The sequence below is a fragment of the Uloborus diversus genome, chromosome 10 (assembly GCF_026930045.1).
Source record: "Uloborus diversus isolate 005 chromosome 10, Udiv.v.3.1, whole genome shotgun sequence".
Classification (NCBI taxonomy): Eukaryota; Metazoa; Arthropoda; class Arachnida; order Araneae; family Uloboridae; genus Uloborus; species Uloborus diversus.
Genome location: NC_072740.1, coordinates 124152442 through 124166560, shown reverse-complemented (window position 1 = coordinate 124166560; position 14119 = coordinate 124152442). Strand labels below are relative to the sequence as shown.

Genomic DNA, 14119 nt, shown 5'->3' with positions numbered 1-14119 from the left:
TTTTTATCGCACTGAAACGAGTATTTGCTTTAACTTAGGAAGACTAAATATTTTGTTTGGCTTTGAAAATAAAGTCTTCAAAATTGTAAAGGATAGAGATCTTGACTAACCAAGAGGCATTTCTTGATTTCAACAGATGATTCAAAATTGTAAAGGATAGAGATCCTTACTAACCAAAAGAGATTTCTTGATTTCAAAAGATGATTCCAAATTGTAAAGGATAGAGATCCTTACTAACCGAAAGGGCTTTCTTGATTTGAAAAGATGATTTAAACGATATTTTTGTTATCCAATATTACCCTTTTTTTGTGAATAAACAAGCACCGGCTTCAATGTATTTCTTAATGCATAGAAATTTTCAAAGCATAAAATGGATTAATATTTTTGAAACTGTGAGAGTTTTTAGAGAAAGTTAGAAAAAAGGTAATTTTTCTGCAATACAGAAAAGAGTTGAAAATCGGGTCTGTTTTATTTGTCTAAGTCCGCTTCTGCTTTATGCCCTCCGCATGCATTGTTCTTTATCTAATAATGCGGTTCTGATTACACGCGTCACTAAAGTACTTAAGAAATTTGTTATACACCCAATAACAAGTGATATGATTGCAGTAAAATCATTTTATTATAATAAAAATATTTGAATGAGTATTCGTCATAATGAAAATAAATAAAATTTATGCCAAGCAAAAATGGCCATAGTAGTGAAGAAGTCAATGTTGTGTATAGGAAAATATTAATACAGACGTTAATAATATTGAAGCAATAAAAATGACGCATTTTTCCGAAGTAATCCACTGCAAGTGAGTTCAGAGGAAGATATAAGTTAATTACTTGAAATGTATATATTTTACGAAGAAAAATGTTACAAATCGCTTTTAAATATTATCAAATTATTTAACCCGATTGCAAACTAAGTGCTGTGGACTTTGGTTAACTTGGGAATATAATTTTATTCATAAGTCGACATCGGCAAATATTAGTGGTGATGTGAAATAAATTCAGTCACATGCTCGTAATGGATGCTCATTCCAAAATTAAACATATAAATTTTAAAGCTCACATCACTTTCTCTCCTGCAGACGATATATTTATTAACTGCATAATAATTCCCTTTTAGTTGACATTTAAAACAACTGATAATTAATAACTTTTAAAATAATATTTAATCAAGTAGAAGTAGGCGACTTTGTAAAATGGGTTGATATCTTTCGTAAAAAAAGCGTAATTGTTTAATGGTTGGATAAAAAATCGTCACTGTGAATATTACTGCTAAAATAACGCTAGAAATGGGTATCGCTCATTATCCAGTTTATTTAAACGTTTTTTTTCCAAATAAACGGTCTTACTTATTATAAGGACTTAAAATCAGTAATTTTGAACAAATTTTTATAATGACATATAATTCTTTGTATAAGTCGTACTAATAGTTTAGATCTTCCATGCAGAAAAAGTCATACCTAAATATCGTTTCAAAGTCAATTTTCGCCAAATTACATGCATCCAATTGATAGCAACCGAAGTTAAGTAATTACATACCGGTCTCAACCGTTTTTAATGCTTGACTAATTCGTCACGCAACAAAGAGCATCCTGGACGTTCACTCAAGGTCAAGAAGACATAATTTTCACCATGTCTTCGAGTACTGAATGTGTTAATTGTATCTCCATACATATTTTAAGTCAGTTATCCATTTTTATTAAAAGCTAATTCTTGTTAGAAAACACAGTTCCCAGTCCAAGACCATTAGCGTTTCGCAAAGTTTTAACGGATGATCTCTCAGAACGCGTCAAAATGCAGAAAGGCAAAAACTGATGACTTTGGAATCCAAAGTACTCTGACATCTCAATGTGAGAACGTTTCAGATGAATTCTGTTTGGTGGAGATGCAGATACTGATAAATCGCTCAGAATTGTCAGAAATTGGACTTTTTGCGACATTTGACAACATACTCGACAGAAAAGGACGACAAGATAATCTGAGTGAACATTTTAATCGACAGGAAGATAATCTGAGTGCACATTTTAATAGACAGGAAGATAATCTGAGTGCACATTTTACTCAGAAAAGGTATTCTGATGATTAGCCTGCTAGTTAAAAGATCTCCTTCACTTTGAATTAGCGATACTAATGAGTGCAAATACTTGCACTGAAGTTCCATCACTGCCAAAGCACGGAAATTCTATCTCTTATTACAAGTAAGATTCGGCTAAAATCTTACGCGATAGATAAAATCGACGATGATGTTTCATATTCCCAAGCTGACACTTCAGAAATGTCAAAAATACTCAAGATGTACTTCTGAGGATTGTAATTAAGATATTTTCGGTCTGGTAGTTGCTAGGCATTTTTTCTTTTTCTTTCATGTGTCAAACACTTCATTGAAGCAAGTCGACATATAGAGAATGCCTGTACAGCTTATAAAATTTCCAAAGCATTAGATTTCACTCCAACACCTTCTAGAATTTAAAAATAAATGTAGTGTGAACAAATATTTATTTAAAAAAATAATGTTGATAAGTATGCTTAAGGTGCTATGCAATTTGGTTACATCATGCGTGAAAATTCGTGTAGTTTGAAACGTGCAGCTGCTAGCGATAAAGTAAATTTTCAAAGCGCATGAGACCTATTTATGATAAAAAAATTTAAGTAATTAGATTATGCCTTTATTCTCGGGGCAGTTTTCATCGACCTCAAAAATATCTACCATATAGCAAGAATTTGTACCGATTATAACCCTCAATTTTCCTTCAATATCATAAGAAATTTTCAACTAAAGAAAGAAAAGAAGTTTTTTTCGATTATAACCAAATCAAGAATGATAAGCATAATTTATCGGTATGATAATTTTCAGTCACTGCTAAAAAATAAAAAAAAAAACTACCGTGACTACACACATTTTTATACAAATTTCCAATCCTCTCACACAGAAAATATTTGGCTATTTGTATTTGCAAATTAAATTATTTTTATTGTCATAATTACCAAGTTAATAAATCAAATGTTCGCAGAAAATTGTATTAGTTTTTATTATTACTGAATGAAGGTGTGGGAAAATAAAACTTTAATTTATTTTAAATACAGCATCAAAAACCTCATTCTTAAAAAAGAAAAAGAAAAAAAAACCTACAGAACTTTCTATGTTATTGACTTATTGACTTAGAGCAGACATATATTAGAGAAAGCGCAGAGTTGCTTCCACAACTCTACATGAAATTAAATTAATCTGACTGTTACATGAAAGCACATCTCAATGGAGTTGAAGTTAGGGTTTATAAACTAATAGCAAATTATCAACAATGAACTACCTCGCCAAGTTGATCACGATGACCCGTAAAGTATCCACGATGAAAGAAGCAGGTCTTCTCAGACTAACTCTGGTGAATCCAAGAAATAATAATATCGCTACTGGTTTATTATTTATAGACTAATTCTCGTGAATCCAAAAATAATAATAACAATGATATTTCTGCTGGTATATTCTTCGTGGACTAAACTAATCTTCTTCAATCCAAGGAAAAAAAACTAATAATAATAATAATAATATCTCTGCTGGTTAACTTCTGCTAAAGCTGTTATCTAGTAAAATTAATTTTGTTAGCTCTCAATTTATGAAAACTTGAACTAAAGGATACATCTCTCTGCTGGTATAGTTCTTCTGATGCTGTTCTCAAACAAAATTTATTTTGTTAGCGCCCAAATTATGAAAAATATTAACATAAAATTTTCTTTTTTTTTAGATGAACATAAAACAAGAAACAATTCTCTGAATCTATATCTGACAAAAATTTTAAATTTTAATTCCTCATTGCCTTATTTCCTCTTTTATGCTTGTAATAAGCATTTGCAACTCTGCATGGAGCCTGTAAAATCCCCTGAAGCTACACTATAGAAAGATGCGAGTTCAAAATCAAAACAATTTATCGAAATTCATTTATTCATTCCAGGGAGTACGTGATGCATAATGTGAATACAATTCAGAAACAAACATCCCCATGCTGGTGGTTTTTTCTTCCCACTGTATGTTGTCCCGGATTAAAGACGCCCTAATAAATATGATTATTTCATCCGACAATCTCGGGAATACATCTATAAAAATTCTAGCCGAGTAAAAAGTTTAATATACGGATCATAAATCACGAGAATGCTCCTTCGCAGTTATCTAAATCTATTGCTCGGCATCGAAGCATGAGATCAAAGATGACGACTCAATCTGTAATGGCTTCCATTATGAGGCGGGAGGCTTTGGCCAATAACATGACAACTGACTACACAGAAAAGGGTTGAACTCTTACGCACCACAGAAAGCTATTTGAAACAGAAGACATTTTTCAATTCTCCGCAGTTGACTCATGCATCAATAAAAAATGCCGGTTTTTTTGGGATAGATAACACCTTTAAAATTTACATTTCGGAAGAGGTTTAAGGTTTGTCTTAGCATATGTTTATCATGTTGAATTCTTGCGCTCCACAGAAAGTTATTTGAAGCATGAGACACATTTTTCAATTCTATAAAAATAACTCATGCTTCAATAAAAAATGCCGGTTTTTTGGAGGTAAAGATAAGACGTTTAAAATTTCGTATTTGAAAATGGTTTAAGGTTTGTCTTACGATATGTTTGTCATGTTGAACTCTTGCGCTCCACAGAAAGCACACATAAATGAAACAGGAGACATTTTCCAATTATTGACAGTTGGCTTCAATAAAAAAAGCAGTTTATTTGGACAGATAACACGTCTAAAATTTACATTTGGGGGAAAGTTTTAGGTTTGTCTTACAATACGTTTCTTTGCAATGTTGATGTCTGCCCCTGAACTTAAAGCTATTTGAAACAGGAAATGTTTTTCAATTCTCTGCAGCGGACTCAAACTTTTAATATCTTAACTCAGCACTTTATTTTGACCATTTTTGCAATTAGAAGTATGCATCTGGGTCTAACGGTTGCGAAAAGAGAGGTCTTGCAGGTGAAACGGGGACACGTTGCCAACCCAAAAGCATTGCAATGTGGTACAACAATGAGGAATATATGAAAATAACCAAACTCATCAAGATTCGGAATTGTGATGACCAGGAGGCAATACGAGAGACCTAACATTTTAAATTAGTAGAAGACACAAAAAGCAGTTTTGTTTATTTTTATCGCGTATGTGTTACTGGTAGCGTCTAAATGTCGTCCTGGTAAAGTAAACATTGCCGCATGTATGCTATCCTTGAGTTCTTCTACGCATTTGGTTGTGGGGGGAGGGGTGCATAAAGAACTTCATTAATGTGCTCAAAAGGCACTGTAAGAACAAAAGAACATCACGTATTAGTGCATTACACTGATCTGATTTTCGCCATATTCAAAATACTACACTGGTATCACAACCAGTTAAACTAATTCAAATTCATGATTAGTTTGCGGTTACTTCCATATAATCCTCATTGTTGTATGTGCAATATATTTGGATATATAGCTTTTCGAAAACAAATTAATCATTTGTAGTAACCCCTTAAAATATGATAAATAAACGGTATTTACTTAAACTTACGAACATAATAAAACATCCTTTTTTAATAAAAATAAATTCCTTCAATTTGATTTTCAGAAAAGATGCAATATTTTCTATTGTTATCAGCGACATAGAGTGCCCTAATGGAATATTTTTACTCTTAAATTTATCTCTGTTTTTGCGAAACATGAAACAGCTATCATCAAAATATTTTTCAAGCAGTAAAATTAATTTTATGAGCACTTGAAAAGAATCACTTAATAAGATAATTCGTAAGTGTTCTTGTCTAAAGAAATGAAACACTTACAAATTGACCCCATATCGCATCATAAAATTACTACGACCGAGTAATTCAGTTATTTCCACTCAACCAATTTTGAACGGAGTTCATAGTTCACGACTCCATATTTTTCTAAAATGTGCGTGGGCAAAATCATTGTTGTGAGGAAACTAAATGACGTCATTTTGGGCGACCATCGTTTTAACAAACAAAATATGTAGCTTATTTTTGAAAAAGTAATGGATGAAAACTTGTGTACAAAATTGTTGAATGTTCGGATAGTCAATCTGAAAGTGGAGAAAAATTTTTTTCGGAAAATTATCAAATTTTTCCTGAATTCAAACCTTAAATTACACTCATTTTCTGTTTCGCTCAAGTTGTATTATACAAGGTGCAGGGGGAAAAATATATAAAAATTTAAAAAAAAAAACACAATAAGAAAAGAAAAAAAAAAAAACACTTATCGCACATTAAAATCTTGTAACCTGAAACTCACAGCTCTTGACAATTTCGAAACGAACGTATGAAATATTTGCACAATTTGTGGCTTAATAGTGTTGATTATATTTCATTCGAGCAGAAGGCAATTTGTTTTACTTTTTCATAAACGTTACTTTGATTTATAGGTAAGAGGAAATTAATCGAAAAGCAAGTAGGTGAATAAAACAAAAGACAGTAGAACCAAAGACCCAAAGACAAAAACTACGTTAACTGTTGCTTTGAATAGTAAAAAGATCGACTAACTCTCTTGTTTATCACCTAATTTGCCAAACGATCACGCTATCGTAACTCAGCGAGTGAAGCGAAGTGCAATTAGAGATCAGATATTTTTAACGAAAACGATTGAACAAAATTCCCGCTCTCTTCCCTTCCCTGTATAGAGTATACGTAATAAAAAAACACATTAAACCTAGAACAATTGAAAAATCACGTTCGCCAGTCCTCCCTACAAAAAAGAATTTAACTCAAATACTCAATTCAATTAGTATAATATGAATATTTTAACCTCCTCCCTGCCCTCAAAAAGAATTAATAGGTTTGAATTAAACGATTCATTGCAAATACAACAACAACAAAAAATCAGTTTCTATTCAATCAAAATGTGTATATGTAATTTAACCTGAAGCAAATACAAAAAAAAAGTTTGAAAAAAAATAAATAACGTACTACAACAATAATGACAACTTTTTCAGAATATTAAAAAAAGTATAAAGAAAAAATGCTAAAAACTGTCGTTTGAGAAAAGGAAAAAAAAAATATCACTCGAGAATTTTGAAAATCGTTTACAAATTTCGGCGCCTGCCAAAAAAAAAAAAAAAAAAAGAAGAAGAAGAAATCGTAGCTGTTATTGAATAAAATGCGCAGTATGCAAAACAAAAAGGCAACAGGTAGAGTTGACCGGGGCACGTTTACGTGGTTACGCGTATTTTTTCCAAATGAATTTTCTAAATTTTATGTTTAAACTTAGGAAAATTTAGACATGGCGTTTTTATGAAGCAGTTAATGGAGTTAAAATTGATATATTCAGTTGTTGCTCAGTTTTTGTTTTTAACCGTTAAAAAAAATATTTTTGCGTAAACTTGCCCCGGAAACGGGGCACGTTTACGCATATTTATGTTGACACCTAAAGTGGTTTTGTTAGTGTTTTGAACATAATGACTTACCATCGATAAAATAAAGCAAATTTATTTCAGACAGAATAATGTATAAAATAAGGGCTGAACGGGCATGAAGACAGCACTACGTGGTTGTAAGCTATAAGGTACAAATTTGTAACTTAATTAAAAATTAAATGTTGATTTTCAAAACTAAACATCCTGAAAATACTAAACATTTTCGAGACAGTTCGGAGCGAAAAAAAGCGCCCGGGCTCGTTTAGAAGTAAAACATATTAAGAACGTGCGTAAAGGTACTCAGACGTCAACGTGTAAACTTGCCCCGTCACCAAGTTTAGATTTATTTTTAACGTGCAAAAAAACTTAATTACATTTCAGCTCATACAAATACAATTCTTAAAAAAGGATAAATTCTGCTAATTTTAATATATTTGTTTTTTCTTAACTAAATATTATTTATTCACAATAAGCTTCAAAAAGTTCAACACAATATTTACTCAACTTGGTAGAAAACAGATTATTCTTTCTGCATGCTTGACCGAAGCTCGACTGATGCTCAAAAACTTATGCGAACATGTGCTAGAGAGCAGCATCAATCTGTTATGACTGTTGGCTGTCCAGTTATAAATCGTTTTGAAAAAAAGGCACTGCGTAAACGTGCCCCGGTATACCCTACTTATATTCAAACACGTTCGTCCTCGGTTAATCAAATTTCTGCATTTCCTGCATAATGTGAAAGTAATGTGAATCGAGTTAAGCCTTGACGGTTAGCTAAATTAGAAGCACTGATATATCCTTGAGAGAAATGGAATAAACTGTTTCTAATGCAGAAAAAAAAAAAAGTTATTTCTAATTATATACAATGTGTGGGTGAGAAGATTATTGTAGGTGAGGGATTTGTTTGCTTCTTATTCGATGAAATATGAAATTTTCACTAAAAAATGTATTTAAAGAAAACTAAATCGAAATTTAGACACAAAAAGGGCTCGAAAGTGCAGACCTCCGGGATGCGTTTGAATTTTGTTAAACATTTCATGGCAGTAGATGCTATGGGGCCTCCTGGGTACCGGGCACAAACAAGCATCATCTCCTATATATATCTAGATTGTCACTGGCGAAATCCTCTTTCTCGGTGTCTAGACCAAATTTTTCATAGAAAAATAACATGCATAGTTAAACTTGTAAGAATGCGACAGGCCACACCATGACACGTTCTACTGTGGACTTGCAAATAAAATTTTTAAAAAATCTCTCCTTCGAATTCAAGTCTCGCGTTTAATTAAACCGCTGTCTAACAAGATCGTGGGAGATAAACTTGACTCTTTAGACATAAAGTATTTTTTTATTATGCCACACAAAAGAAAAAAAAAGTTTAAAATAACTGAGCAATGTCGTTGAATAGTTATTTTAGATAAAGCAGTCTAGTCGACATTTGGAAGTTGTTGAAGAAGACTAGAATTGATCATCTAAGAGAAATAAGAAAAAGAAAAAACACTTACCAGTCTTTCATAAAAATATTGTGAACTGAGGTTCTTGCCATTGACTTGAGCTACTTTTTGAAGCAGATCTGCGGCTTTTGCTACTTGGCCTTTTGTCATCAGCCAACTCGCTGATTCGGGAACCCACCTGTAACAAGGAGATAGAGTGTTAAGTTTTTTTCACGTCACTTTCTTATTGCTATTCTTAAATTGGACTAAAAATATTTTTTATGCCCTTATATTTCAAACTTGAAATTCATTTTAAACAAAATTATGTTAATAAAATTATTTTAACTTCAACAGTTTCTTACATTGTTTGAAAAAAAATAAAAGTTAATTATTCTGTACAACAACTTCTTGCCTTTATGTCTGTACCTCTGTAAATCTGAGTTTCGGTTATGATCCGCTAGATGAGTTTTCATGAACTTTGATACCAAATAGTTTGGAGTACATGACTTCTTGAAGTCATGTACTCCAAACTAGTTGGTATCAGTACATGACTTACATGACTTCTTGAAGTCATGTAAAGGAAATATCAAAGTTTATATGAAATTAAACTGGAACGGCGAAAATACGGACGCACGTTTCAAAGCTTCCACAGCCGAAAACCGGTGGTTTCTTAAAATGAACTTTAGTCGTTTTATCCCTACTGAAATTAATTCAACTTTATTTGGGTAAGGCAATGCATTTTCTAGAAGTTCATTAAAATCTCTTTGTTTGATAACTATAGGATATTTCCTCTGAAATACATGCAGTACTGCAAATATTTTTCAGTTTTCCTTTATGCTCAGTAAACAAAAATAATTAATTTGCGTTAGATTTTGTTAAAAAAATGTAATTACATACTCTGCCATGGGCAGGTAAAGGGTAGTAACTGCATTTTTTAAATTTTTTTGCACTCTTGTTTTCTATTGTACGTTAGCAAAATAGGCATAGTACAAGTTTGCTTATGCTTATTTGGTTTCCGCTGAAAAAAAGACACGAAGAAAACGTCTAGTTCCAACATTTCCCTATTGTTAGTATCGAATCCAACACACATTTCGCCAAATATCTCGAAAATTCATTTCTGGAGATACTGCCGTTTACCTGCCCACGGTAGCACTGTAGCGTGAAACCAACTCTCGATAGCTCGAAGTCCTAAAAATCGTCTAAAAGTTTCAAGAACGGAAAAAGTTTCTAGTCGGAACTACCGACTGGTAGTTCCGAGTTATTGGAAGTTCCTTTCCCAGCCTTCTTAAGAATGATATTCATTTAGTTTTTCAGGAATAATGTATAATAGATTGACTGTAACACTTACAGTTTAAATAAAGTTAATTATTAGTACTACGTTAAAATATCTTCACAGGTAATAAATTTTATTAAGATATTCCGGAAAAGTTATTTTTTAAAGCTTACATTTTTTTATCGCATCTTAAACCGTCATTTAGTTTGTGAGCACAAATCGAATTATCCTCGTTCCCGAAATTTTCCAGCTACTGCAGTAAAATATTTCAAAATATGATACTTGCTAATTTGGTGAGAGGTAGTAAAGATTCTTCTTTATTATCTTCATCAGAATTTGCACAAGCAGACCTTTCACGAAAAACTTGCTCAATCTTTTCATAGAAAAAGGATTCACACTTATTTACATTTTCCTCAGTATTCAAATTATATTTCATTTTTTCCCAGTCCACATCAACGAAGATTTCAAATATATCCCATTCATTGGTCTCTTAAGCTTCATTTGTATTGCTGATTACGAAACAAGAGATCTTGAAGCAGTTTTAAATACTGTATCTATTTTAAACCCAATTTCTTTTCTCATGATTGCAGTGCGTATTGCTTTTAAGCATCTTTTTGTCCTAAAAACATGATGTTTTGAGCCATCCAGAACATAAAGGGTAGTTTTTGCCAAAATTTCAAGTCTCTCAAAGATTAGTCATCTATCAAATTTTATGTCGTAACCCGCGGCCAAAAGTAGCCCAATTAGCTACTTTTCACGCAATCTTGCTAACTGTGCACATTAAGAAGAGCTATTGTAAATAAATTATCCCCCTCATACTAGCTGATAAGCAAACTAATATGTTAAAAGAGAAAAAAAAATAAAGATTTTGGCTGCCTTTTTTGCATAAAATGAAACTAATACTTTGTCTAAAGACTCAAACTTGATCTCAACTAAAATGATTTAGATATGAAAATCAGATGAGGTAATGAGCAGAAGTTGTATCCGCAAATATTAAACATGTAGGGAGAGAACTTTCGACCAGACAGTTTTCAATTTTAAAATGTTTTTTTAATAAAAGGAACAAAACTTATTTTACTTCCGCTAATTTTAATCTGTCGTTTTAGTCAACTGCATATTGAGAAAAGTAACACTCTGAAGGAAAAAAGAAGTTCACCAAATGGTCACATCATTTTCTCGAATGATGTGAAATTTGATGAACTAAATAGTAGTGGTAATTTTAACATCTGAAATGAAATGTAATCCGAATGTAATGTAAATCAAAGTTCGCAAAACAAAGTTAAAGGAACTGATACATTTTTATCTTCCTTGGAGAATCAACGCTACTAAAATAATTTATTTTTCAAACTCAAAATTAAAAAAAATAATGCTGTTATGATTCAGAAACTAAAAGCAGAGAGTTAATATTAAACATCCAATGAAAGATTTTAATATGCTACGAATTTCAACTTAGTGTTTACAGAAACCTGTACATTAAGTCACATAAAGAATACTTTATCTGCTCTAAACAATATCTTCCTACTAAGTATTATATAATATTTTAGATGAATAATGCAATCTTTCCTAATGTACGTAGTTTTCCACAAATCAACCGACGATGCTTGTCATGACTAACTTATGAAATTCCAACACTTTCATTTATTCAAAATGTAGTTTAGCATGTAGCGTTATATTGTTACAGAGCTCAGGAGAATCTCTTTTTACTCGAAGGTAAATTACCTACTTACTATTGAGAGCTCATGTAAAACGAAGAAAAAAAGAACGATTAGTTGTAACATTAAATGCTGTTATTTTGAATGGATTTTTCGAACTCGAATATTCAGAAATAAAGCCGCAGAAGCTTTTAAAATTATAGAAGCTTAACTGAAGAGATAAAGTTACAACTATCAAATACAAACAAATCTGTTTTTGTGCGATTTTTTTTTCTCGTGCTATATGAAAGTTTCATTCAGATTGGTACTCAATTGACGAAATTCTTTTCAAAACGAACGAAATACTATTCGAAACGAAGGGATTTGTTTTTATGCTGTCCCTATCCACCGTTTGGAGGAAGCCATCGTTGGGGGGAACCGTCACCCAACAGGTTTGAGTGTACTAAAGAACTGATCTCCGATGAAACATTAATGATAAGATACGAATTAAAATTTAGTGTTTACAGAAATGTGTACATTGATAATTATAAGAGCAAAACTAAACTGACAAAACAGCACTACACTTCATACTTGATATTGAACAAAATCTTAAACGAAATATGCAGTTGGTTTCCTGTTTTTCACAAACCACCTGATAATGTTAGTCACGACTTGCTTACGAAATTCCAACGCTTTTACTTATTGAAAATGAAGATTAGCACGTTGCGTTATATTGTTACAAAGTTCAGGAGAATCTCTTTGTACTCAAAGATTGATTACTTGGTGAGCACATGGAAAAAAAAAGTTTTGAATAGTCGTAACATTGCGTGCTGTTATTTGAAATGGAGATTCTACCTCCTCACGGAACTTGGCGAGCAATTTCGTCCTCTTGGCTTCTAAAGTGGGATGTACAATGATGGGGGAGAATAGTCTCATAAATGTCATTCTCGATATGATGGATGTTCTTTAATGCAACCGAGTAGATTCTTGGGTTACCGAAGACATGTGTTTATAAAGCGATCAATCCCTCTCGGCTATAGCTGCGAACACATTGAGAGGGAGGGTCGCTTTCACTTCGGTCAAGGTAGAACAGGTAGACCTATCCTACATTTTGGTTCCAAGAGAGAGCCTTCGTTTAAAGCATTTGAAAATAGTATGGTAGTCAGTTGCAACGTTGTAAAAATGACCTTTAAGAAGTTGAGTAAAATGTCATTTTGTCAAAACACAAGAAAGATACCTAACCTTTCCAATGAAATACTATTTTATAGAAATATTTTAAATCGTTTTCACTTCGGTCAGGGTAAGACAAACATACCTATCTTACATTTTGGTTCCAAGAGAGAGCCTTAGTTTAAAACATTCGAAAATAGTATGGCAGTCAGTTGTAACGTCGTAAAAATGATCTTTAAGAAGTTGAGTAAAATGCAATTTTGGCAAAACGCAAGAAAGATACCTGACCTTTCTAATGAAAAAACAGTTTACAGAAATATTTTATGTCATTTTCATTTCAGTTAGGGTAAGACAAACAGACCTATCCTACATTTTGGTTCCGAGAGAGCCTTAGATCCTGTCTTGTTTAAAGCTTTTGAAAATGCATTATAAATAGTTCACTTGTAACGTCGTAAAAGTGAACTTTAAGAAGTAAAGTAAAATGTCATTTTGTCACAAAGCAAGCAAGATACTTTACCCTTCTAATGAAGAAATTATATATATATATATATATATATATATATATATATATATATTCACATCGTAAAAATATAATCTTTAGGAAATAAAATAAAAAAGACGTTTTGAGCAAGAACAAGCAAGATATCTTTCAATCTATCTTTCATCAATCTTTCTGATGACATAGTTTCCCGTAGAAAGTTTCCTGAAACAAATATTTTATTACAAACATTTATTATAACGTCGTTAAAAGTTAAGTAAAAAGCCATTTTCAGCAAAAACCAACAAGGTGATCCTTACTAAGAAAATAATTGTTTATAGAAAAATATTTTACTAGAGTCATTTAGAGCAACGTCGTGAAATGACCTTTTAAGGAATTAAATAAAAAGCTGTTATAAAAAAAACAAACAAGGTAATTTAACTTTGTAACGAAACAATTGATCATCGGAAAAAAAATCCTAATATTTTGTGGCAGTAAATTATTATACCGTCATAAGAACGATCTTTTACAAATTGAGAAAAAAGCTAATTTGAGCAAAAACAAGGAAGATAATTTCCCTTTCTAATGAAATAAAAGGTTATGAAAAAATGTTTCTAAAAAAATATTTTAGAGTATAGTCACTTAAAAAAAAAAAAAAATGGGTATAAAGTCATTTTGAGCAAAAACACCAAGATGGTTTAACTCTTTAATGACATCATAGTTAATCAAAAAATCTTTGATAAAAAAGTCTTTTTTC

General features: G+C 31.8%; 1 protein-coding gene across 1 annotated transcript in view; it reads right to left on the bottom strand.

The window, feature by feature from the left end:
• LOC129231556 (solute carrier family 22 member 13-like) overlaps window positions 1-14119 on the bottom strand; it is a 123293-nt gene that overhangs the window by 53693 nt on the left and 55481 nt on the right. The window contains exon 4 of the mRNA XM_054865909.1: window positions 8883-9009. Within this exon, the coding sequence (XP_054721884.1) occupies window positions 8883-9009 (127 nt within the window). The remainder of the gene's footprint in view (window positions 1-8882; window positions 9010-14119) is intronic.